Source organism: Salvelinus alpinus, chromosome 26 (assembly GCF_045679555.1).
Source record: "Salvelinus alpinus chromosome 26, SLU_Salpinus.1, whole genome shotgun sequence".
NCBI classification, from domain to species: domain Eukaryota; kingdom Metazoa; phylum Chordata; class Actinopteri; order Salmoniformes; family Salmonidae; genus Salvelinus; species Salvelinus alpinus.
Genome location: NC_092111.1, coordinates 29,437,557 through 29,464,255, shown reverse-complemented (window position 1 = coordinate 29,464,255; position 26,699 = coordinate 29,437,557). Strand labels below are relative to the sequence as shown.

Below are 26,699 nucleotides of genomic sequence, written 5' to 3'. Positions count from 1 at the left end.
GTGTGACGCACTGGGTAAAACATGGTGATCGCAACTCCAGGATTGTGAGTTTGCTTATCGCTGGATTCACCCATCAGGAAATGTATGCACCCACTACTGTAAGTCTCTTTGGATAAAAGTGTCTTCTAAATGGCTTTGCCTCTAGTGTTCTAGACTGAGGGTCAATGGAACATTCCTATTGGGAGTGTTCTAGACTGAGGGTCAATGGAACATTCCTATTGGGAGTGTTCTAGACTGAGGGTCAATGGAACATTCCTATTGGGAGTGTTCTAGACTGAGGGTCAATGGAACATTCCTATTGGGAGTGTTCTAGACTGAGGATCAATGGAACATTCCTTTTGGGAGTGTTCTAGACTGAGAGTCAATGGAACATTCCTATTGGGAGTGTTCTAGACTACAGGCCAGTGCAACATGTGTGTTCAGTAGAGGGAGAGAGTGTTCCTGCAGTGTGCAGTGAACCCAGTCAACACTGGTAATTACACGCCAGCTATCGCACTGTGTGTGTGTGTGTGTGTGTGTGTGTGTGTGTGTGTGTGTGTGTGTGTGTGTGTGTGTGTGTGTGTGTGTGTGTGTGTGTGTGTGTGTGTGTGTGTGTGTGTGTGTTTCAGAGCCCAAAAGCAGATGTTCAATTCCTGCCCAAATGTTTCCAATCGCAGCATTAGGTCTGCGCTTACACAACCACGCACGCACGCACCCACACACACCCTTGTTGACATCCTTTTAACATGTGCCAGGGTGCCATCCACTTCCTCCTGCTGAGTTGAAGTGTTTCCTGTGTAATGGTGGGGGTACAGTGTGGGGTGGGGTTGTAATAGTCAGTGTGAGAGTGGAAAAAGTTGTGCACTTTTTCCAGGCAAAGCAACAAGGATACCTCCCACTTAATGATCTCTTTCAGGGAGCCAACCCCCTCCCCCTGGGTTCCCCTGACTCACACACACATACACCAAACCCTCCTCTGTCCTAGTTCCATCAAATTCCCCTCTCCCTCTCTGCTCCATGCCCCTCTCCTTGAGACAATAGACAGATGTAACTGTCTGTGTTTCCCCTATAGTTATGTTCTCTCCGTCTTCTTACTCTCTGTGTGTGTTCCCCCTCCAGGCAGTGAGTATGATGATGAGGAGGTGGACTATGAGGAGTCAGACAGTGATGAGTCCTGGACCACAGAGAGTGCCATCAGCTCGGAGTCTATCCTCAGCTCCATGTGTATGAATGGAGGGGAGGAGAAACCCTTCGCCTGCCCTGTGCCTGGCTGCAAGAAGAGATACAAGGTGCAGTACACACTCAGCCCCAGCTCACTTCACTGTATTTGGTACCTAGTTATATTCTTCTGCTATACTCTAGTCCTCTATATATCAGTTCAGTATAGCCTGTGATCTGAGTATTGGAGGTTTTCACTTCAATACAGGATCTTCCTCTAGCAATGTCAACGTTTGCAATGTTGTTCCTGGATGTTGCTTTTTGGGATCCTCACTGAGAAAATGGAAAGGGAAATTGTTATTTTTATTCCTTTTTTATTTATTTTATTTATTAGATGGGATAGTAAGACTGACAGGAGAGATGGGAGGAGAGGGTGTGTTAGAACAGCAGTCATCTGGATTTAAACCCATACTTACACAGGTATTCTGGAGGCAGCGTCTTAGAGGCCAGGGTCCTCCTGATAATGTCTCTCCCCCTCATTCAGAATGTGAACGGTATTAAATACCATGCCAAGAACGGCCACCGGACACAGATCCGTGTGCGGAAGCCCTTCAAGTGCCGCTGTGGGAAGAGCTACAAGACGTCCCAGGGCCTGAGACACCACACCATCAACTTCCACCCGCCCGTCTCCGCCGACATCATCCGCAAGATGCAGGGCTAGAGACGATCGTCGTGACAACCCCTGGTCACCCCCCACCATGTATACCCCCCCAAACATTACCCTATTCCTCACCAGCACTACCCACCCAACCCAACCACCCCAAACCTTTTCAATCGTCAATATCCACCTCCCCTCTCCCAACCACCCAAAACATACCCCTATTCCTTCAGGCCCAACATAGGGGTGACAACCCAAACCCCTATCCCTTCTGGCCCAACATAGGGGTGACAACCCAAACCCCTATCCCTTCTGGCCCAACATAGGGGTGACAACCCAAACCATACCCCTATCCCTTCTGGCCCAACATAGGGGTGACAACCCAAACCCCTATCCCTTCTGGCCCAACATAGGGGTGACAACCCAAACCCCTATCCCTTCTGGCCCAATCTTAGGGGTGACAACCCAAACCCCTATCCCTTCTGGCCCAACATAGGGGTGACAACCCAAACCATACCCCTATCCCTTCTGGCCCAATCTTAGGGGTGACAACCCAAACCCCTATCCCTTCTGGCCCAACATAGGGGTGACAACCCAAACCCCTATCCCTTCTGGCCCAATCTTAGGGGTGACAACCCAAACCCCTATCCCTTCTGGTCCAACATAGGGGTGACAACCCAAACCCCTATCCCTTCTGGTCCAACATACGGGTGACAACCCAAACCCCTATCCCTTCTGGCCCAATCTTAGGGGTGACAACCCAAACCCCTATCCTTTCTGGCCCAACATAGGGGTGACAACCCAAACCCCTATCCCTTCTGGCCCAAAATAGGGGTGACAACCCAAACCCCTATCCCTTCTGGCCCAATCTTAGGGGTGACAACCCAAACCCCTATCCCTTCTGGTCCAACATAGGGGTGACAACCCAAACCCCTATCCCTTCTGGCCCAATCTTAGTGGTGACAACCCAAACCCCTATCCCTTCTGGTCCAACATAGGGGTGACAACCCATACCCCTATCCCTTCTGGTCCAACATAGGGGTGACAACCCAAACCCCTATCCCTTCTGGCCCAATCTTAGGGGTGACAACCCAAACCCCTATCCCTTCTGGCCCAATCTTAGGGGTGACAACCCAAACCCCTATCCCTTCTGGCCCAATCTTAGGGGTGACAACCCAAACCCCTATCCCTTCTGGTCCAACATAGGGGTGACAACCCAAACCCCTATCCCTTCTGGTCCAACATAGGGGTGACAACCCAAACCCCTATCCCTTCTGGCCCAATCTTAGGGGTGACAACCCAAACCCCTATCCCTTCTGGCCTAGTCTTAGGGGTGACAACCCAAACCCCTATCCCTTCTGGTCCAACATAGGGGTGACAACCCAAACCCCTATCCCTTCTGGCCCAATCTTAGGGGTGACAACCCAAACCCCTATCCCTTCTGGCCCAATCTTAGGGGTGACAACCCAAACCCCTATCCCTTCTGGCCTAGTCTTAGGGGTGACAACCCAAACCCCTATCCCTTCTGGTCCAACATAGGGGTGACAACCCAAACCCCTATCCCTTCTGGTCCAACATAGGGGTGACAACCCAAACCCCTATCCCTTCTGGTCCAACATAGGGGTGACAACCCAAACCCCTATCCCTTCCTGCCACACACTAAAGGATCTAGTGCATGCTTTAAGTTGTTTAGACTTTGTCTTGTATTATGTTGTATGGTTTTGACATGCTATCTCTTATTTTATGAATGATATGTATCTTTATAGGCTTAGTTTTGTTGTTGTACATTTGCACATTCTTATGCTATCACAACAATTGTCCTTACTTTTTGTATTGACATAAGGTGCTAACTGTAAAAAAAGAAAGAAGAGGGGAGTAAGGTGAGAGAGGGATGAGGGCAAGAGGAGGAAGGAGTGGATGGATGGATGGAGTTGTGTTTAACAGTCTATATATAGATATATAAACAATAGATGTGTGTGTATATACAAATATATAAGTATTCATAACCATATACAAAATAGTTGCTTTATTTTATACTTTATTTTTCAATATATTTTCCAGATATTTTCTTTTGATATTTTATCGATAAGTATGTGTTTCATTGCTCAACCCCCTGAGACAACCTGTTCTGTGGTGTCATAGTTCAAAGTTGAAACAGCTAGGTGACCTCAGGTCTAGATATTCCCAGCAGCAAAAAACAAACTGACTATGACTTGAATCCTAACTTGAGATCTGTGTCCAAAATCTATTTCAGTTTCTCCTATTGCTATTTAATGCACGATTTGCGCTAAAGTTACATGCAGATTTCATGTTATCATTTGGCCCATATAGAGAAACAGGGAAAGTATTGAATCCCTTCATTCCCACTGTTCTAGAAGAGTTATAGGACTGATCCCGGAATGGATTGTCCATCCTGTATTCTAGAAGGTTATTCCAGACTAGTGTGAGCAGACCAGTTGAGGCATCATACTGTATTCTAGAAGGTTATTCTAGACTGTAGTGTGAGCAGACTAGTTGAAGCATCATGCTCTATTCCATTTGCCAAGTATTGTTTCTGGTTTCTTTTCCATGATCATTGCCAACAGCTCTCTACTGCCAAACATTGACATTACCATGTGCCTGAGGGGGGAGAGAGACTGTCATAAGGTTTCATCTTAGAGGCGTGCAAAAGTGTCAAGGGAATACTGTCTCATTGCGCCTCAAGTGACTGTGTGTGCATGCTTTTGTCTTAAAGGGCGCGTGTGTGTGTGTGTGTGTGTGTCGAGAGATTACACCTACAACCTTTGATTGCCTTGTGTTGTAGACCACAGCATTCCAGTAGTCAGTGTGAGTTGCTTCTTAGGAGAGTCTTTCTGCAGTATCTGAGCTTCTAGTGTTATTCTTCTTTCTCTGTTAGTCCTCTATAGTGTTACAATTTATGGCTGAGGCTCAAATGTCACAGAACCATGTGTTACAGTGCCAGGTCACTGGGCGAGTCCCAAATTGCACCCTATTCCTATGGGCCCTAGTCAAAATTAGTGCACTATATAGGCAATAGAGTGCCATTTGGGTCGTAGATAGTGTCATACCAAGGCCTTGCCCATTGCCCCTGTAGAGCAGGAGAGTGGTGGACATGTTGTGATATCATGCTTTCAGAGTACAGCAGAGTGGTGGAATGTCAGTGGTGCCATTTTGTCAAAACATTTCTAACCTGTCATTCAGTTCTGTGATGGTCCCCCACCACACACACAACCCCACTTTACATGGGTGTGGCGTTAAGGTCAGGGCCCGTATTCACAAAGCATTTGAGTTGGAGTGCTGATCAAATTTTCCTTTTAAAATGGTAGGAGGGGGGACCTGATCCTAGACCAGTACTCCTACTCTGAGATGCGTTGAACACAGGCCCAGGATACAAGACAGAAAGAAAATGGCAGTGAAAGAGGAAGGTAGCATCGTTGGGGTGGTGTACAGAACTCGTTCCGGACTCTGTGCCGGGGTTTCCGTACTTGGAAGCCTTGGCTCCGTAGCAGCTTTCTGGCAAGGGATCAGAGACTGAGTTAGGAGACCCCTCCACACGGAGACGCAGGTCGCCATGGTTACAGTTTAAATACACTTTAACAGGGCGACTAACAGTATTAGAGTGGGGATGGGAGGATTACATTAGTCGTGTGTGTGAGGGGGACTATTTCGATATACTGTGTACAGTGAATGTATTGTAATGTGTGTCTTAAGTGCTTTTAAATTATATTTTCATATGTTTCCTATTTGTGCAGAGGTTATGAGTAGGGAGACCTGTGTACAACTGTCTTTATATACAAGAAGCTGCTTCATAAATGTAAAACGACATTACATAAAAAGAAAAACATTAAAAAACTCTGGAGCCCAGAACTGTCTGTGGTTGATTGGTGTGTGTTGTGACCCCCAAAGACAAAATGACAATTGTATCCATTTGACAGGCGTACTTTATTCATAAAGATATTTTTAATGCACACATACAAACCTACACACTCACAAAGCTGCAACTTTGAAGCCAAAAGTACAGCACTGTGGTCACGTTGAAAGAACAGTCAAATCTCAGACAGACAGATGTCAAGAACTAAAGGAGACTCAATGTGGAGACGCACGCACAGCCAACAGAAACTGACTTGGACCCCGACAAAGGATGAGTCTCAGGTCATAGACTTAACACAGTGAAAGAGACCATAGCCAGGTGTACAGTAGTTTTCTAGAGCAGTCATATTTCCAGTTACCTTCCCTCCAACTGAAGGAGAATGTTAGCCTATCCAGAGACCAGGAAGTAAAACAATTGGTACATCATTCTGTCATTACTAAAACATGAGGGAATACATTGAGGTCTCCATAATAGTCCTACTTCTCATATATATACATACATTCAGAATAATTAAGCCTTTTTAGTGCAGTCAAATTTAAACAGTAGTGCTATTTCCTGTTATATAAAAAAAAAAAAAAATGTCTAACGTCTTTTGCTGACAAGAGTCTGACTGTCATGCTGTACATTAGTTTCCCCTAACCACAGATCTAGGATCAGATTACCCAACCTTAACCATTAGGTAAAACCCAAAACTGACCTTAGATCAATGTTTAGAGGCAACGTCAACCTACTCCCCCTCCCATCCCTGGATGTCACCTGTTTCTAGGTGTGGCTACGGAGTGATGGATCCTACGGATACTAAACACATGCAGTGATGACACTACAACCCCAAAGCAGAAAGATGACATCATCAACATGGGACGAAACCAAAGTGATCCGAACTTCTCACGCCAAGTATTTTTTTTAATTATTTCCCTAAACCGGAACTGACAAACTCCCCCTTACATACTCCTTGATGTTTTTGAAAGGTAGCATTTATTTCTTTATTATTTAACCTTTACTTAATTGAAAGGTAGCATGTGAGGCCAGGATTGAAGTTAATTCCATTTAAATTCAGAACATTTAAAAGAGCAATTTCCCCCAGATTATTTTTCAAATGTTGATATGATGATTTGTAATCTCCCCTCCTAGTCAGAGTTGAAATGAAATCATTCCCAACCCCAATTTGAGCACACGTTCCTAGAATTATTTGAATTTAATTAAACCGATTATTATAATTTAATCCAATCCAACCTTCCCTTTTACACACACACACACACACACCCCAACCTCCCCGCTACTCCATATTGTCGAAGTTTAGCTCATGGCCATCAAAGTGTGTGAGCACGTGCTTCTGGAAGAGCTGCTGATGGCAGTCGAGGGGGAACTGCTCAGAGCACACGGGACACACCTTCCAGTGGCTCTCCACGTGCTGCTCAAAGCTACGCTGCTCAAAGTGGGGCGGGAAGATCACCTCGCACAACGGACAGCGCTTGTGGACCTCACTACTGAGTGGAGGGGGGGGGGGCATAGAAAATAGTCAGATGAGGAGGAGAGAGGGGGACAGAAAGATGGAGAAAGGGGGAGAAGAGAGGGAACAGCGAGGTGGCGAGAGAGAGGGAGCAGAGAGAGAAGAAAGGGAGCAGAGGGGGAGAGAGAGGGAGCAGAGAGAGTAGGGTTAGGTTTTGTGTGTGTTGGTAAAGCTGGGATAGCATTTTGTGTATTGTCTGTGTGCAGTGTGTGTGTGTGTTACCTGGGGTCAAAACAGAAGCTGCTCCTGTTATCGTTGCGTCTGCTGCTGGACTGATGATTGCAGGCAGGCTGCTCCCCATCACCAACCTATAATATATACACACAAAACATTACTGCATGCAACACACACACTCTCTCTCTCTCTCTCAAACCATGGCTGTCTAAACACTGATGACTCTCTCCAAAGGTTAATAGAGTGTTAATAGAGCTAGAGAGGAGAGGGTCATGATACCAGTGTATCAGTGAAGAGCAGTGTGTGTGTGTCTGCGATGCCCTCCTAATACACCATTGGGAGGAAGTAAGATGAAGTTGCCCATAGTAACTGATCTAAGGTCAATTTAGCATTTCCCTCCCTAAAGCTTGAGGACAAGATTTGGGGAGGATAAACTGATCCTAAATCTGCGTCCAAGGGCAACTTCTACCAATTAGCCTCATCCAGCCCCCGCGGACGTCAATCTAACACTAACGAGCTCAGAGTGGGAGACGTTAGACTTTTATTTAAAAGAACTCTACTCTATCTCTGGCCACCCTGGGGTCCTCCTGTTTTATACCCTTTACAGACAGACTGTACGGAATGTTGCCAGTAAAATAAAGATCTGGCAATTTTTTGGATCCCAATTCATCCAGTCCCATTTATAGCACATTCCTGCCGGGACAAGCCTTTTATATCTCCTGTACACATGCCTGCAAGTTTAGGAGTAGACGTGGGCCAATGTCACTTTAATAAATCCATTGAATAGACACCATCACAAAGAATGCTTGAGATGTTTCTACAACTTGATTGGAGTCCACCTGTGGTAAATTCAATTGATTGGACATGATTTGGAAAGACACACACCTGTCTATATAAGGTCCCAAAGTTGACAGTGCATGTCAGAGCAAAAACCAAGCCATGAGGTCGAAGGAATTGTCCGTAGAGCTCCGAGACAGGATTGTGTCGAGGCACAGATCTGGGGAAGGGTACCAAAAAATGTCTGCAGCATTGAAGGTCCCTAAGAACACTGTGGCCTCCATTATTCTTAAATGGAAGAAGTTTAGAACCACCAAGCCTCTTCCTAGAGCTGGCTGCCCGGCGAAATTGAGCAATCGGGGGAGAAGGGCCTTGGTCAGGGAGCTAACCAAAAACGTGATGGTCACTCTGACAGAGATCCAAGGTTCCTCTGTGGAGATGGGAGAACCTTCCAGAAGGACAAGCATCTCTGCAGCACTCCACCAATCAGGCCTTTATGGTAGAGTGCCCAGACAGAAGCCACTCCTCAGTGCAAGGCATGTGACAGACCGCTCGGAGTTTGCCAAAAGGCACCTAAAGGACTCTCAGACCATGAGAAACAAGATTCTCTGGTCTGATGAAACCAAGATTGAATTGTTTGGCCTGAATGCCAAGCGTCACATCTGGAGGAAACCTGGCACGATCCCTACGGTGAAGCATGGTGGTGGCAGCCTCATGCTGTGGGGATGTTTTTCTGCCGCAGGGACTGGGAGACGAGTCAGGATCGAGACAAAGATGAAAGGAACAAAGTACAGAGCGATCCTTGATGAAAACCTGCTCCAGAGCACTCAGGACCTCAAACTGGGGTGAAGGTTCACCTTCCAACAGGACAACAACCCTAAGTACACTGCCAACACAACACAGGTGTGGCTTTGGGACGAGTCTCTGAATGTCCTTGAGTGGCCCAGCCGGAGCCCGAACTTGTACCTGATCGAATATCTCTGGAGAGACCTGAAAATAGCTGTGCCCATCCAACCTGACAGAGCTTCGGAGTTTCTACAGAGAAGAATGGGAGAAACTCCCCAAATACAGGTGTGCCAAGCTTGTAGCGTCATACCCAAGAAGACTCGAGGCTGTAATTGTTGCCAAAGGTGCTTAAAGTCCAAATTACTGATTAAAGGGTCTGAATACTTATGTAAACGCGATATTTCATAATTTTTTTGTAATATTTTTGCAGAAATTTCAACAAAATGTTTTTCTCATTATGGGGTATTGTGTGTAAAACAATTTAATCAATTTTAGAATAAGCCTGTAACGTAACAAAATATGTAAAAAGTCAAGGGGTCTGAATACTTTCCAAATGCTCTGTAGCCCCACTCTTCCCCTATGCACTCATGGCGAATTGCGGAGCAGTAACGAGCTTAACCATGACGCTGTTAAAAACTCTAGGTTTAAAATGGTACATTTGAACACACAGTATTTAGGAGTTGAGAAATAAAGTAGGAAGAGAACTGGGATTGTCCTCTTTTTAACAAAGGCCATTAAAACTGCTGTTTTACATGATTGCAAGAATTGTTGTGCATTTGCTTGTCAGAGTGCAAGTTTCCCTCCCTTTGGCACTCAACTGGAATGCACCTCAAGAGGAATATTTCTCACATAGAACACACATCAAGCCGACTCGGTAAATAGATAAACTATTCTACTATGGGGTTGTCAAATGTTTCTATTCATGCTGAGTATGTATGCTGATGAAAAGTAAATGTGGACTGTTCTAGCATCTTCAAAGTACGCCTCGACAAAAATAAAATTAGGGTTTCATATTCTTTGGTGTGGCAGAAATTATTTTACCGTGGCACAGCGCCACAGTTAAATGACTGCAGCGGAAACACTACTATACGAGATCGAGCAAAATGATTGGCCTACACTTGATTTAGGCTACATTATTGCACGGTAAATGTTTCTGATCAGTGACAGATGAGAAAACGAATAGAAGAGCTATACCACCTCTACTTATTTGCCCAGCCAGAAACCAATTAAAAGGGAAGTTCACCCATTTTCACATGTGGCCTTATTTTCGCTTTCTGCGCTTGTAGTTGATCACCCAAACCGTTTTTTAAAATATTTTGTTTCGGTTTTTTGTGTCGAGACATTATCCAGAATGAGATTGTGATGTAATATGAGTTTGTTAGGAGTGTTTTGGAGCATTTCATGCTTTAGACACATGTTCATAGTGCATTGTAGTCAATAGCAAGTGATGTCTCAGCAGAGTGTGACAACCAATTTTCTCTGTAACACAACCAAATATATATATATATATTTTTTTAATCCTGTTTGGGGGATCAACTACAAGCACAGAAAGAGTGAAAATAAGGCCACATGTAAAAATGGGTGAGCTTTCCCTTTTAATTGGTTTCTATACAGATATTCAGTAAAGCAAAGTCACATTGATAAGTCAAGTCACAGATCGGGAGTAAGCCTAGTCTACTAATGCCACGTTCAAAACAACTGTGAAAAATGCGACGCCAGTGATCTTCAGGTCGGAAAGTCAGAGCTCTAGAAAGAGGCACTAGTTGCCGAGTTGGATGACCGTTCAAATAGATTTTTCCCCAGTCGGAGCTCGTTTTTTCCCGAGTTCCCAGTTGTTTTAAACGCACTGAAGTCAGAGATTTCAGAGTTCCCAGTTGTTTTGAACTCACTGAAGTCAGAGATTTCAGAGTTCCCAGTTGTTTTGAACTCACTGAAGTCAGAGATTTCAGAGTTCCCAGTTGTTTTGAACGCACTGAAGTCAGAGATTTCAGAGTTCCCAGTTGTTTTGAACTCACTGAAGTCAGAGATTTCAGAGTTCCCAGTTGTTTTGAACTCACTGAAGTCAGAGATTTCAGAGTTTCCAGATGTTTTGAACTCACTGAAGTCAGAGATTTCAGAGTTCCCAGTTGTTTTGAACGCACTGAAGTCAGAGATTTCAGAGTTCCCAGTTGTTTTGAACGCAGCATAAGCGACATGCGAGTGAAGAGCAAAATAATCCACTTGTTAAACTAAATAACATGCTGTCAAAACGTTCTGGTCAGTGTTTAATAATGAGCCAACTAGGCAAGATGATCATGAGCAGCACTCACCTCAACTTAGCTAACATTACCAGAGCATAATTGTAGCCTAACCAATATCCAAACGGAGATTCAGTGAAAAGAAAACACATTTTCTGTGGTTGAGACAGTGTTTCCCAAACTCGGTCCTGGGGACCACGTTTAGTTTTTTGACCTAGCACTACACAGCTGATTTAAATAATGAATTCGTCATCAAGATTTGATCATGTGAATCAGCTGTGTAGTGCTAGGGCAAGGGAGGCCCCAGGACCGAGTTTGGGAAACCCTGGCTTAAGAAAACAGTACATGTGGTGGGTGAAGTCACATGCATTGCAAAGTTTAGAACTGCCAGGAGGATAGTCGCTGCCTATCAACCATCAAGAACTTCAGAGCGTAGTGCGTACCAATGCCGCCTCAGCATTACGGCTACATTTCATACAAAGCCGTAGGCAGAACTTTACCGCAGTCATCACTGGGTCGGTTCGCGGAAATAAAAGTTTAGGCTTTGATACCAGCAACACTTTTCAGATATAAAGAAAAGGCAGAAAAAAGTTGCTGCGATGTTAAAGTCGGCAAAAAAAGCGTATTGGTTTGAATGGTGTATATATGGGAACGAAGGAGAAACAGCAGGGCGGGAGAGAGGAAGAGATGGAGGGTGTAAGAGAAAAAGAGAGATAAGAAGAAGATAAAGAATATAATGAAATGGTTAGAGGGTAAAAACAGGGGACATGGAAAGGAAAGAAATATGGTAAAGAGGAGAGGGATAGAGAGAAGAAGCAGAAATAGAAAGTGGGATACAAGAGAACAAGCTAAAGTAAATGCACTGACTTTACAAAACATTAAGAACACCTGTTCTTTCCATGACAGACTGACCAAGTGTATCCAGGTGAAAGCTATGAACTCAGCTGTTAAATTCACTTCCAATCAGTGTAGATGAAGGGGAGGAGACAGGTTAAAGAAGGATTGTTAAGGATTGTGAGCCATTCGGAGGGTGAATGGGCAAAAAATGTAAGTGCCTTTGAACGAGGTATGGTAGTAGGTGCCAGGCACACCGGTTTGTGTCAAGAACGGCAACGCTGCTGGGTTTTTCACGCTCAACAGTTTCCCATGTGTATCAAGAATGATCCACCACCAAAAGGACATCCAGCCAACTGTGGGAAGCATTGGAGTCAACATGGCATGGGCTTTCGACACCTTGTAGAGTCCATGCCCTGATGAATTGAGGCTGTTCTGAGGGCAAAAGGAGGGGATGCAATTCAATATTAGGAAGGTGTTCCTAATGTTTGGTATACTCAGTGTACGTGGAAAAAGGATTGGCGATGGAGGACAGAAATGGACATACAAAAACAGCAATAAAAGAGGACTAGGTTACAGAACTTAGCAGAGTGTGTGTGTGCGTGTCCGTGTCCGTGTATGAACTCACGTTGCGTGGCTCCTCGGGGGGGTGCTCCAGTCCATCGGGGGGGCTCATGCTTCGCGAGGAGGGCTGGATGCAGACCACCTCTCTCTCCCAGCCTGCACCAGAGGTTGGGGGGGTCGGGGGGGTGGCCGGAGGGGCGCATGCACCAGGAGCCTCGGGAGGGGGGCGGGGCATCTGCTCAGGGGACAGGGCACCGTCTGCCCCGTCTGGAGAAAACACAACAACCACACAGAAAACAAGAGGTGTCACCACTGAAAACGAGCAGGATCGATGTCTCTTTAGGTGGGAGATGTGGCTGGGGTTCAACAGACCTATGGGAGGGGAGAATGTAACAGGTTGACAGTGAGAGAAGATACAGCGACAAGAGAAGGGGAGATCCAGAGAGACAGTAAGATAAAAAAAATGTAGAAACCCTTAGACAAACACAGATATTGTAGATAGTAGATAGCTAGAGTGATGTTGAGATGACAGCCAAAGAGACAGATAGATAGATGGGGGCAGAGGGTTTCACCTCGAGTGTTGTCGGTGGAGTAAGGGTTCCCGTACTGCAGCTCTGCAGGTCTCTGGGGTACCAGGGGGGGTGGGGAGGGGTCCTGGGGGTAGGGCAGGGGGTAGCGTAGCAACACAGGCTGTTTGACCTCTGACCCCTGACCCTCAGCCTCCTGCTCCCTCTGTCGGTCCTGACACTGATGCAGCTCCTGGCACGGGGACAAGGAGATGGCCACTGAGAACTTCAATCATTTGAAACAAATATCAGCACCGAATAAAACCAGGAAATCCTTTTCATTCATATAGCTGGATAAACAAAACCAATGCAATGGGGCGTGGTTTCATCTTGACATTACTCTACTTTTAAAGTCAGAAAATATTTGACAAACTTACATTTATGAATGAAATGTCCCTTTAGGCTGGGCCACAATCTTAGATATACAGAAAATGCATGTCTGTATGTATAACTATAGCTATGTATTTAAGTGATAATGCCAGAGAAGCCGTGGTTTGGAGGATATATTGGCATGGGTGTTGTCTTGGGCCAGCAAACTGTGCCAATATATCCTCCAAACCAAGGCTTTGAGGGCATTATCACTTTTATACAATGGCTACCATCATATTAAAATAATGATTGACATATTTTCATTAAAAACTTTATTTCGATTCATTTATTCATACCATTTCATCCTTCCACGGGGATATAGTCCTGAGGTTGCTACGCAAGCCATCTGGTAGTTGGTTCGATTGGCATCGTTGCCATTCCAAACAAAAAATGGTTGCTATGCAGGCTTTTCCTCCTTGGTAGATAGCCAACTACACAGCGAACTACACAGCGAACTACACAGCGAACTACACAGCCAACTACACAGCCAACTACACAGCCAACTACACAGCCAACTACACAGCCAACTACACAGCCAACTACACAGCCAACTACACAGCGAACACAATCACTTCAAACTGAAGCTGGAAAGACAGCAAACTAGCTGCATTTGTTTGACCTGTTTTTCTATTGACATTTCTTTGCATATATCCATAAAAATGCTGCGAATTCATGATTTCGACTGGCAGAGGAAAGCCATCTGTCTCGTCCCGACACGTTCATTCTCGATGGGACAGTGGATATCGCATTTCAATGTTGTAATAATGTTGCAAATGTCGGAGAGACAGACAGCAAGGTTTCTACAAATCTCAGCTGCTGTAAACCAAGTGCTGGCCAAAAGCAACGGAGATAACGTCTAGCTGCTTTTTACAGTGGAGATCAGGTTGATGAATTGCCTGGCCGGGACGTGCAGTGACTTTCCAGATGGAACAGTCAACAGGCATTTCACCATCATAGCCAGTGGTAGTCTGAAATGCACAATGGCTGGAACGTGGTTTTAACCAATCAGCATCCAGGATTAGACTCACCCATTGTATAAATATCCATGGCCCTGGACTAAGTACCACGGGACGTCACATCTATGCCCTGTCTGAAATACCCTTTCCTATACCTAGACGCTCTCCTAGATCTGAAATACCCTTTCATATACCTAGACATCTCTCCTAGATCTGAAATACCCTTTCCTATACCTAGACACCTCTCCTAGATCTGAAATACCCTTTCCTATACCTAGACACCTCTCCTAGATCTGAAATACCCTTTCCTATACCTAGACACCTCTCCTAGATCTGAAATACCCTTTCCTATACCTAGACACCTCTCCTAGATCTGAAATACCCTTTCCTATACCTAGACACCTCTCCTAGATCTGAAATACCCTTTCATATACCTAGACATCTCTCCTAGATCTGAAATACCCTTTCCTATACCTAGACACCCCCTAGATCTGAAATACCCTTTCATATACATAGACACCTCTCCTAGATCTGAAATACCCTTTCCTATACCTAGACACCTCTCCTAGATCTGAAATACCCTTTCCTATACCTAGACACCTCTCCTAGATCTGAAATACCCTTTCATATACCTAGACATCTCTCCTAGATCTGAAATACCCTTTCCTATACCTAGACACCTCCTAGATCTGAAATACCCTTTCCTATACCTAGACACCTCTCCTAGATCTGAAATACCCTTTCCTATACCTAGACACCTCTCCTAGATCTGAAATACCCTTTCCTATACCTAGACACCTCTCCTAGATCTGAAATACCCTTTCCTATACCTAGACATCTCTCCTAGATCTGAAATACCCTTTCCTATACCTAGACACCTCTCCTAGATCTGAAATACCCTTTCCTATACCTAGACACCTCTCCTAGATCTGAAATACCCTTTCCTATACCTAGACACCTCTCCTAGATCTGAAATACCCTTTCCTATACCTAGACACCTCTCCTAGATCTGAAATACCCTTTCCTATACCTAGACACCTCTCCTAGATCTGAAATACCCTTTCCTATACCTAGACACCTCTCCTATATCTGAAATGATCCATTGGAGCTTATGTACGATTAGGAGCAACTTCAGGGTTTTCTATCATAGAACACCAAACAGTTCTACCTGCAGTTCTATCTGAAGTCAACTGCTAGAATAATCTAGTCTTACTGTGAGAGGTGTCAAACTCCAGCCCACATAGCTCTCGAATGCTTGCTAAAGGTGCTCCCACCCTCTCTTTCCTTTCTTTCTCCTTCCCACCTTTTTCTTCCTCCCTCTCTTGATGACTTCATTAGTGCAGGGCTATCCGGTTTAACATTTAAACGAGGGTGACCGCGGGGTGAAACAGACACGAAGGCTGGCATTTCCACCATTTAATGGTTAGTGTATTAAGGCAGTACAGTACAGGGATGGGCGTATCATTAGTTGAATCTAGAAATTGGGGCAGAGGGAGGAAGCTATGTTGGGGTATCCAGTGCTTTGGTAGGCTTATAACAGCTAAACACTTGCAGGCTTCAGCAGTAGCTCTATGAAAGCATTTTATACCATCTCAAACATATGACAGCTCATAGGTCCAGTGTCCTGATGTTTTAACAGCTGTGTAAACTGTGTATTTCCTGAGGTCTTATGCTATGACAGCTGTATGAATGTTCATAGTACCTCCTTGAGTTGGTCCTTCTCTCTGAGGGCCTGAGCCAGACTCTCCTTCAGCTCTGTCACCTCTATGGCCCTCTCTGCCATCTGGATCTACACAGAGGAAACGTTGGAAAAACATTAGACCATCAGACAAACATTGTACCCATTGGCCACAAGGGACAGAGAACTTACAGATTTATCCTTTAAGAACCCATTGTAAGTCATCATGTATATACCATCCCAGACATAACCTAGTCTAGTGCACTGGGGTAAATATAAATCAAGCAAAGTTTACATGGCTGTGTGTCAAACAACTACAAAGGCAGCTACTCTGCCTGACTCTGTCCGACTCCCCCTCTCTCCAACTCTCCCCCTGACTCTCTTCCCACTCTCTCTCTGACTCTCCCCCTCCCTCCCCCCTCTTCAGCTCCTCCCGACTCTCCCTCCCCCGACTCTCCTTCCCGCCCCCTCTCCGACTCTCCTTCACTCCCTCCCTCCGACTCCCTCCCTCCCTCCCTCCGACTCCCTCTCCCTCCGTACCGCCGACTCCCTCTCCCTCCCGCCGACTCTCCCTCCCTCCCGCCGACTCTCCCTCCCTCCCGCCGACTCCCTCTCCCTCCCGCCGACTCTCCCTCCCTCCCGCCGACTCTCCCTCCCTCCCGCCGACTCTCCCTCGCTCCGTACCGCCGACTCTCCCTCCCTCCGTACCGCCGACTCCCTCTCCCTCCGTACCGCCGACTCCCTCTCCCTCCGTACCGCCGACTCCCTCTCCCTCCGTACCGCCGACTCCCTCTCCCTCCGTACCGCCGACTCCCTCTCCCTCCCTCCCGCCGACTCTCCCTCCCTCCCGCCGACTCTCCCTCCCTCCCGCCGACTCCCTCTCCCTCCCGCCGACTCTCCCTCCCTCCCGCCGACTCTCCCTCGCTCCGTACCGCCGACTCTCCCTCCCTCCGTACCGCCGACTCCCTCTCCCTCCGTACCGCCGACTCCCTCTCCCTCCGTACCGCCGACTCCCTCTCCCTCCGTACCGCCGACTCCCTCTCCCTCCGTACCGCCGACTCCCTCTCCCTCCCTCCCGCCGACTCTCCCTCCCTCCCGCCGACTCTCCCTCCCTCCCGCCGACTCCCTCTCCCTCCCGCCGACTCTCCCTCCCTCCCGCCGACTCTCCCTCCCTCCCGCCGACTCTCCCTCCCTCCCGCCGACTCCCTCTCCCTCCCGCCGACTCCCTCTCCCTCCCTCCCGCCGACTCTCCCTCCCTCCCGCCGACTCTCCCTCCCTCCCTCCAACTCTCCCTCCCTCCCTCCAACTCTCCCTCCCTCCCTCCAACTCTCCCTCCCGCCGATTCTCCCCCCCTCGTCTGTCTTTTCCCCATTATCTCTTTCTACAGTATCTATCCCTTTCCCTCCTCCATTTCTCTTTCTCTCCATTGTTCTTGGTGAAGGGGGCTGCAATAGTGCAATTCTCTCCATTCCTCTCCTCCTCTTTTCTCTCATCTCCTCTTAACTCCTCAGATAAGCACACTCCCTCCCAGAGACAGAGACTACTATTTACTGCACAGATAAACACACTCCCTCCCAGAGAGAGGGACTATTATTTACTGCACAGATAAACACACTCCCTCCCAGAGAGAGAGACTATTATTTACTGCACAGATAAACACACTCCCTCCCAGAGAGAGGGACTACTATTTACTGCACAGATAAACACACTCCCTCCCAGAGAGAGGGACTACTATTTACTGCACAGATAAACACACTCCCTCCCAGAGAGAGAGACTATTATTTACTGCACAGATAAACACACTCCCTCCCAGAGAGAGAGACTACTATTTACTGCACAGATAAACACACTCCCTCCCAGAGAGAGAGACTACTATTTACTGCACAGATAAACACACTCCCTCCCAGAGAGAGGGACTATTATTTACTGCACAGATAAACACACTCCCTCCCAGAGAGAGACTACTATTTACTGCACAGATAAACACACTCCCTCCCAGAGAGAGAGACTATTATTTACTGCACAGATAAACACACTCCCTCCCAGAGAGAGACTACTATTTACTGCACAGATAAACACACTCCCTCCCAGAGAGAGAGACTATTATTTACTGCACAGATAAACACACTCCCTCCCAGAGAGAGACTACTATTTACTGCACAGATAAACACACTCCCTCCCAGAGAGAGAGACTATTATTTACTGCACAGATAAACACACTCCCTCCCAGAGAGAGAGACTATTATTTACTGCACAGATAAACACACTCCCTCCCAGAGAGAGGGACTATTATTTACTGCACAGATAAACACACTCCCTCCCAGAGAGAGACTACTATTTACTGCACAGATAAACACACTCCCTCCCAGAGAGAGAGACTATTATTTACTGCACAGATAAACACACTCCCTCCCAGAGACAGAGACTACTATTTACTGCACAGATAAACACACTCCCTCCCAGAGATAGAGACTACTATTTACTGCACAGATAAACACACTCCCTCCCAGAGAGAGAGACTATTATTTACTGCACAGATAAACACACTCCCTCCCAGAGATAGAGACTATTATTTACTGCACAGATAAACACACTCACTCCCAGAGATCAAGCACACACTCACTCCCAGAGATCAAGCACACACTCACTCCCAGAGATCAAGCACACACTCACTCCCAGAGATCAAGCACACACACAGAGCTAGAAAGGAAGGCATTTCACTGTACTTGTGCATTGAAACTGAAACACACACACCCTCACTGAGCGAGAAGTACACACTTAATCGTGAGAAACACACACATCCAGTTTAGAGGACCATGGTGATGAATGGTTAAAGAGTAACAACCAAGCTAACCTCACAGGGCTGACCTAGACACAACCTTATCAACCTGGCAGAGAGACTGGGTGTGTTTGTGTGCCAGAATGTGTGCATCCATGTGTGTGTGTACAAATGTTGTTAAATGTGAGCATGATCGTGTGTATGTGTGTGTGGATGACTCACCCGGAATCGCTCCTCCTCATTGGCCAGTCTCTGTTTGAGCGTTTCGTTGATAGCACACTGCTCCGCCCACTTCTCCTCCATCCTCGCCAGCTCCTCCTCCACCGAACGAGTCTGTTCTTTCTCTACCTCCTCCACACTCCTCCTCTCATCCTCCTCCACACTCCTCCTCTCATCCACCTCTTCAGCACTCCTCCTCTCATTCTCCACCTCCACCCAACTCTCCATCTTCATGCTCATGAACTCACCTCCTACACTCCTGTCCTTCTTCCTCTCCTCTTCTTTCCCTTCCTCTCCTCCACTCACTTCCCTCTCTACCTCGTCCCCATTTCTCCCCTTCCACTTTTTCTCCCCTACTCTCATGGTTTCCATGCCTGAGAATGTATTGGTGTGTGTGTGTTCCCTGTCTTTGTAACTGCGGTTAGGGACAGCAGGCCTCTCAGTGTCTCCTCTCAGCACAGCTGCAGCCAGATTGCCTGCAAACACACAGAAGTTAGAGGACTTAGTATTAAAGAGAAACGTGTGTGTGTGTGTGTGTGTGTGTGTGTGTGTGTGTGTGTCAGTACCTGCTGTAGGTGACTCTGGACTGGGTGTCAGTGGCGCCTGTGTCGTCTCAGTAGCAGCGTTTCTCTTTGACTCCTACAGACATAAAGGGGAAATAAGTTGAGGAAGCCATTTCAGACCATTGAGATGTACCCCAATGATAAACTCCCAGTCATTAGATATAATGTTTCTGTTGCTGAATCAGGCTGGGGACATAAGAGACCACTTTGCTGCTTATGAAATGGCACCCTATTCCCTAACATTCACTACTTTTGACCAGAGCCCTAAGGGCCTTTATGAAATGTAGTGCACTATATAGGGAAGAGAGCCGTATGGGCCCTGGTCAAATGTAGCGCACTATATAGGGAACATATCTGTATGGGCCCTGGTCAAAAGTAGTGCACTATATAGGGAGCATATATGTATGGGCACTGGTCAAAAGTAGTGGACTATATAGGGAGCATATATGTATGGGCACTGGTCAAAAGTAGTGGACTATATAGGGAGCATATATGTATGGGCACTGGTCAAAAGTAGTGGACTATATAGGGAGCATATATGTATGGGCACTGGTCAAAAGTAGTGGACTATATAGGGAGCATATATGTATGGGCACTGGTCAAAAGTAGTGGACTATATAAGGAAGAGGGTGCCATTTTGGATGCAAACCGTCAGTGGCCTTGGGTGTGTGCCACTAGATGGCGCTATGGTGTGGTGTATTACAGTACTGCAGACAGACAGACTCACCCCCTGGGCCTCGCTGAGCTTGGCCACCTGCCTGCGGAGTCGCTGACACTCTCTGTACTTCTCCTTGTAGTGCTCAGCGGCCATGTGGAGACGCAGCTTCAGCTCCTCCACTTCTCTCTGTAGCTCAGCCTCCGCCTCAGACACCACACACCCCCCCTCACTGGAGGTCCCCACACCCTGAGAAAGAGGGAGGGGGAGTAGTTCAGCACAAATAAATCTTTCAATACTGGAATTCTGTTACTAAATTTGTCTACAGCACACAGCAGTTGTACATTCCTCTTACATTTATATTCTTAAAAACTAAGAAAGATCCATCTGTGGATATCTATGGTCTCCTTACCACTTCCTGTTGGGAGGTGGTCCTCATGCGGTCCAGCTGCGTCTCCATTCGCCGGCACTCGGCCTGGGCATCGGCCAGGCTGGCGCGGAGGGCGTCGACCTCCAGGCGGGCGCGGTACAGCTCGGTCATGGTGCGGTCGCGGGCGTTCGCTGAGTCACGGAGCTCCGACACCAACATGGCGGCCTGCTGGCGAGACGCCTGGAGCTGCTCCTCGGCCTGGCGAAGCTTCTCCCTCAGACGACCCATCTCAGCCTGGAGAGGGAGGGGTAGACAGGTTAATACACACATTTACACACAGGTGCTGCGAGGCCTGACACACAGTAACTGCTACCTCAGAAGGGCTATCTTAGCTTACATGTGAGTCTTTATTTTCTAAATAAAGGGGCCAATATGTGACATCAGGGTCAACATTTCTAAATGGTTTGATATACATTTAAATATGATTTTCTTCACGTGTAGTTACAGGAATAAGAGTCTAGGTAGGCACAATGAGACCGTAACTCTAGCAACAACAAAACATCTACATGTCATTCAAAAATGTCACATGAAACATGGACACTGCATGTCTGTTAGTGCTTTAGTCAACTTGTCTATCATGCTAAACAGCAAAAGATAAACAGCATTTCTATATTTTGTAATAGTTTATACGATCATTTAATACAATAATATAATACAATGGGTTCTGTCAACAAAATCATTGACAATAATAATAATAACCAATAATGAAATGTTTATAATCAGTAAAGTTTTCATGGTGTGTGTGTGAAAACTAGACATCACATTCTTGCTTCCTCTGTCCTTGTTCCCTCCACTCCTTGAAAGTGCATTAGAGCCCGAGGGGAGGAACCTTCCCTCCTCTCCCCCAATGTGCTTTGAGAGGGAGGTGAGGAATGGAGGAAACAAGGGGAGAATCTCAATTCCATTTCCTAAATTCCTGACATCCTGCTCAAAAACCCATTGATAAAAAGGTGATGGGAAACACAATCTAGTGAAGAAATGGGATAAAAATATATAAATATACAAATATATGGATGAGCAGTGACAGAGCAGCTAAGATGCCATTTTTATTTTATCTTATTTAACTAGGCAAGTCAGTTAAGAACAAATTCTTATTTACAATGACAGCCTAGGAACAGTGGGTTAAACTGCCTTGTTCAGGGGCAGAATGACAGATTTTTACATTGTCAGCTCGGGTATTCGATCTAGTAACCTTTCGGTTACTGGCCCAATGCTCTAACTACTAGGCTACCTGCCGCCCCAATAGATAGTGTAGGATACAGTATATACATATGAGATGAGTAATGTGAGATATGTAAACATTCTTAAAGTGGCATTATTAAAGTGACTAGTGTTCCATTTATTAAAGTGGCCAATGATATCAAGTCTGTAGGTAGACAGCCTTCTCTCTGTGCTAGTGGTGGCTGTTTAACAATCTGATGGCATTGAGATGGAAGCTGTTTTTCAATCTCTCTGTCCCAGCTTTGATTCACCTGTACTGACCTCGCCTTCTGGATGGAAGCGAGGTGAACAGGCAGTGGGTTGGGTGATTATTGTCCTTGATTATCTTTTTTGCCTTCCTGTGACATCGGGTGTTGTAGGTGTCCTGGAGGGCAGGTAGTTTGCTCTCGGTGATGCGTTGTGCAGACTGCACCACCCTCTGCAGTTGCCCTACCAGGCGGTGATGCAGCCCGACAGGATGCTCTCAATTGTGCACCTGTAAAAGTTAGGGTTTTCGGTGACAAGCCACATTTTTTTCAGCCTCCTGAGACCATTTCAGTTTGTCTGTGATATGTACACAGAGGAACTTAAAACTTTCCACCTTCTCCACTGATGTCTCGTTGATGTGGGTAGGGGGGTGCACCCTTTACTGTTTCCTGAAGTCCATGATAATTTATTTTGTTTTGCTGACATTGAATGTCCAATTCTGTCCAATTCTCTCAGATCTCCACAAGTGTCTAGGGGTAGTATTGGTTTCTGGACCCCTGAACCCGTCTGGTGTGGGGTGGACCTACAGTACAACACTTGAGGCATTGGTTGGATGTTTCATTCCATTGCTATACACACAGACAGGTGTAAACTGGACACACCCACAGCACCCTACCAGGCTGATCAGACAGACCTGCGTAGCTGGAGACACCCACGGCACCCTATCAGGCTGATCAGACAGGCCTGCGTAGCTGGAGACACCCACGGCACCCTATCAGGCTGATCAGACAGGCCTGGGTAGCTAGAGACCTGCTGGAAACACTGAAATGATATATTTACACCTGTGCTTCATTCCAGCTAGTTAGATGTGCAACCACTGACTAACTATAGCTAGGGCATATCTCTAGTCTAGCAATTGATACTGTTATTTAGGCTGGATATCACCATTTAATAAGATTACCAATGATTAGCTAGGACATATCAGTCAGCTAACCATTTACAGTAACAGCAGTTCATTAATAAGTAAATACACACTAATTATTATGCAGAAATTGAGAAATGTTACCTTATCTTGGCACTGTGGCCCGGTATGGGCAGCTATTAATTCATGGAAGTGTGACCTCCTACTTTGAAAGGACAGGAAGTGTTGGCTGAGCACTTGACCAGGCATTCCACATTTAACCCCACCCACATTTGAACTTCGCAATATCAAGTCATTTTTTAAAATTTATATTCAAAAAACGAATATACAGGCCGTTTTCACGTTCCCGATTGTTGTTTTCCCCAGAGTTAAAACGGAGCAATCAAAACGTACACGAACCGTAATCTTACCTCAGGAATCTTGATTTAATGTTGTCCACGAAGTAGGCTAATTATCTTAAGATAATTAGAGAAAATCTCTTTATCACTTGACTGTCATTCAGAAAGTCCTTTCCTCAATCAGCTGTTGCTTTGCAATAATTTCCCCACGTAACTAAACAGCTAGACATCAAGCATGTATCAAACTATTAAGCATAATTATTGAAGAACCCTGTTAATGACCGTATCTATTTTGTTTTATTAATCATATGAAAGTTACTCTTTCTGTTTGAAGCATTGGATTTTGGAATCACATACATTATTTTGGATATGTGTGCATATACAGTGGGGAGAACAAGTATTTGATACACTGCCGATTTTGCAGGTTTTCCTACTTACAAAGCATGTAGAGGTCTGTAATTTTTATCATAGGTACACTTCAACTGTGAGAGACGGAATCTAAAACAAAAATCCTGAAAATCACATTGTATGATTTTTAAGTAATTAATTTGCATTTTATTGCATGACATAAGTATTTGATACATCAGAAAAGCAGAACTTAATATTTGGTACAGAAACCTTAGTTTGCAATTACAGAGATCATACGTTTCCTGTAGTTCTTGACCAGGTTTGCACACACTGCAGCAGGGATTTTGGCCCACTCCTCCATACAGACCTTCTCCAGATCCTTCAGGTTTCGGGGCTGTCGCTGGGCAATACGGACTTTCGGCTCCCTCCAAAGATTTTCTATTGGGTTCAGGTCTGGAGACTGGCTAGGCCACTCCAGGACCTTGAGATGCTTCTTACGGAGCCACTCCTTAGTTGCCATGGCTGTGTGTTTCGGGTCGTTGTCATGCTGGAAGACCCAGCCACGACCCATCTTCAATGCTCTTACTGAGGGAAGGAGGTTGTTGGCCAAGATCTCACGATACATGGCCCCATCCATCCTCCCCTCAATACGGTGCAGTCGTCCTGTCCCCTTTGCAGAAAAGCATCCCCAAAGAATGATGTTTCCACCTCCATGCTTCACGGTTGGGATGGTGTTCTTGGGGTTGTACTCATCCTTCTTCTTCCTCCAAACACGGCGAGTGGAGTTTAGACCAAAAAGCTCTATTTTTGTCTCATCAGACCACATGACCTTCTCCCATTCCTCCTCTGGATCATCCAGATGGTCATTGGCAAACTTCAGACGGGCCTGGACATGCGCTGGCTTGAGCAGGGGGACCTTGTGTGCGCTGCAGGATTTTAATCCATGACGGCGTAGTGTGTTACTAATGGTTTTCTTTGAGACTGTGGTCCCAGCTCTCTTCAGGTCATTGACCAGGTCCTGCCATGTAGTTCTGGGCTGATCCCTCACCTTCCTCATGATCATTGATGCCCCACGAGGTGAGATCTTGCATGGAGCCCCAGACCGAGGGTGATTGACCGTCATCTTGAACTTCTTCCATTTTCTAATAATTGCGCCAACAGTTGTTGCCTTCTCACCAAGCTCCTTGCCTATTGTCCTGTAGCCCATCCCAGGCTTGTGCAGGTCTACAATTTTATCCCTGATGTCCTTACACAGCTCTCTGGTCTTGGCCATTGTGGAGAGGTTGGAGTCTGTTTGATTGAGTGTGTGGACAGGTGTCTTTTATACAGGTAACGAGTTCAAACAGTTGCAGTTAATACAGGTAATGAGTGTAGAACAGGAGGGCTTCTTAAAGAAAAACTAACAGGTCTGTGAGAGCCGGAATTCTTACTGGTTGGTAGGTGATCAAATACTTATGTCATGCAATAAAATGCTAATTAATTACTTAAAAATCATACAATGTGATATTCAGGATTTTTGTTTTAGATTCCGTCTCTCACAGTTGAAGTGTACCTATGATAAAAATTACAGACCTCTACATGCTTTGTAAGTAGGAAAACCTGCAAAATCGGCAGTGTATCAAATACTTGTTCTCCCCACTGTATACTGTGTACCGGGGTATCTGGAAATAGCCACTGGATTTTTTTTCAAAACTGTTGAAACGACTTCTTTGAAGTTTTTCAACACATTTTAATATGTGCAGCCATAGTTCCCCAGAACAGTTGAGTCAGACATGTGTTTGTTTGTAAATAGCACAACGAGAGAAAGCGGGAGCAGGTGAGTCCAGCTGTGTATTGACAGGGCTCACACTTCACATTGAAAAGGCAACAGTGTTTTTTTGCTTCAATAGATTGATCAGGGACGTGCAACTATAATTAACCTTCACAGAAAAATACTTTAGTGCAACACAACACATTCAGCAGAAAATAGATTCATTTTCATCAGATGCAACGCTATTTGGCAGGCAGCCACACAAGAAAATGATCTCACAATTTTTAGCAAAAATTATGAATGGCCATCATTTTTCTAATGTTTATCATAGAAAAAATTTATCCATCTACATTTCCTAATGTTTAGCTTAAAGTTAATCTAGCATAGTACTTGAGAAAAGTAGCTACACATAGAAAAGTACTGGGGAAAAGTAGCTACACATAGAAAAGTACTGGAGAAAAGTAACTACACATAGAAAAGTACTGGGGAAAAGTAGCTACACATAGAAAGGTACTGGAGAAAAGTAGCTACACATAGAAAAGTACTGGGGAAAAGTAACTACACATAGAAAAGTACTGGGGAAAAGTAGCTACACATAGAAAAGTACTGGAGAAAAGTAGCTACACATAGAAAAGTACTGGGGAAAAGTAGCTACACATAGAAAAGTACTGGAGAAAAGTAACTACACATAGAAAAGTACTGGAGAAAAGTAGCTACACATAGAAAAGTACTGGAGAAACGTAACTACACATAGAAAAGTACTGGGGAAAAGTAACTACACATAGAAAAGTACTGGGGAAAAGTAGCTACACATAGAAAAGTACTGGGGAAAAGTAGCTACACATAGAAAAGTACTGGGGAAAAGTAGCTACACATAGAAAAGTACTGGGGAAAAGTAGCTACACATAGAAAAGTACTGGGGAAAAGTAGCTACACATAGAAAGGTACTGGGGAAAAGTAGCTACACATAGAAAGGTACTGGGGAAAAGTAGCTACACATAGAAAGGTACTGGGGAAAAGTAGCTACACATAGAAAAGTACTGGGGAAAAGTAGCTACACATAGAAAGGTACTGGGGAAAAGTAGCTACACATAGAAAAGTACTGGGGAAAAGTAGCTACACATAGAAAAGTACTGGGGAAAAGTAGCTACACATAGAAACGTACTGGAGA

General features: G+C 45.6%; 2 protein-coding genes across 5 annotated transcripts in view; one reads left to right on the top strand and one right to left on the bottom strand.

The window, feature by feature from the left end:
• LOC139555114 (juxtaposed with another zinc finger protein 1-like) overlaps positions 1-3,804 on the top strand; it is a 42,821-nt gene extending 39,017 nt beyond the window's left edge. The window contains exons 4-5 of the mRNA XM_071368604.1: positions 1,099-1,268; positions 1,682-3,804. Of these exons, the coding sequence (XP_071224705.1) occupies positions 1,099-1,268; positions 1,682-1,858 (347 nt within the window). The 3' untranslated portion in view covers positions 1,859-3,804. The remainder of the gene's footprint in view (positions 1-1,098; positions 1,269-1,681) is intronic.
• A 1,914-nt stretch (positions 3,805-5,718) lies between these two features.
• Positions 5,719-26,699, bottom strand: part of LOC139555113 (tax1-binding protein 1 homolog A-like) — a 40,152-nt gene continuing 19,171 nt past the window's right edge. For 3 of the 4 annotated variants that reach the window (XM_071368600.1, XM_071368602.1, XM_071368603.1), the window contains exons 9-17: positions 20,746-20,997; positions 20,406-20,582; positions 19,682-19,754; positions 19,119-19,591; positions 16,142-16,228; positions 13,121-13,307; positions 12,613-12,815; positions 7,399-7,484; positions 5,719-7,153 (exon numbers count right to left, since the gene is read on the bottom strand). In XM_071368600.1, the coding sequence (XP_071224701.1) occupies positions 6,943-7,153; positions 7,399-7,484; positions 12,613-12,815; positions 13,121-13,307; positions 16,142-16,228; positions 19,119-19,591; positions 19,682-19,754; positions 20,406-20,582; positions 20,746-20,997 (1,749 nt within the window). In that variant the 3' untranslated portion in view covers positions 5,719-6,942. The remainder of the gene's footprint in view (positions 7,154-7,398; positions 7,485-12,612; positions 12,816-13,120; positions 13,308-16,141; positions 16,229-19,118; positions 19,592-19,681; positions 19,755-20,405; positions 20,583-20,745; positions 20,998-26,699) is intronic. The other variant, XM_071368601.1, reaches the window with a different exon arrangement.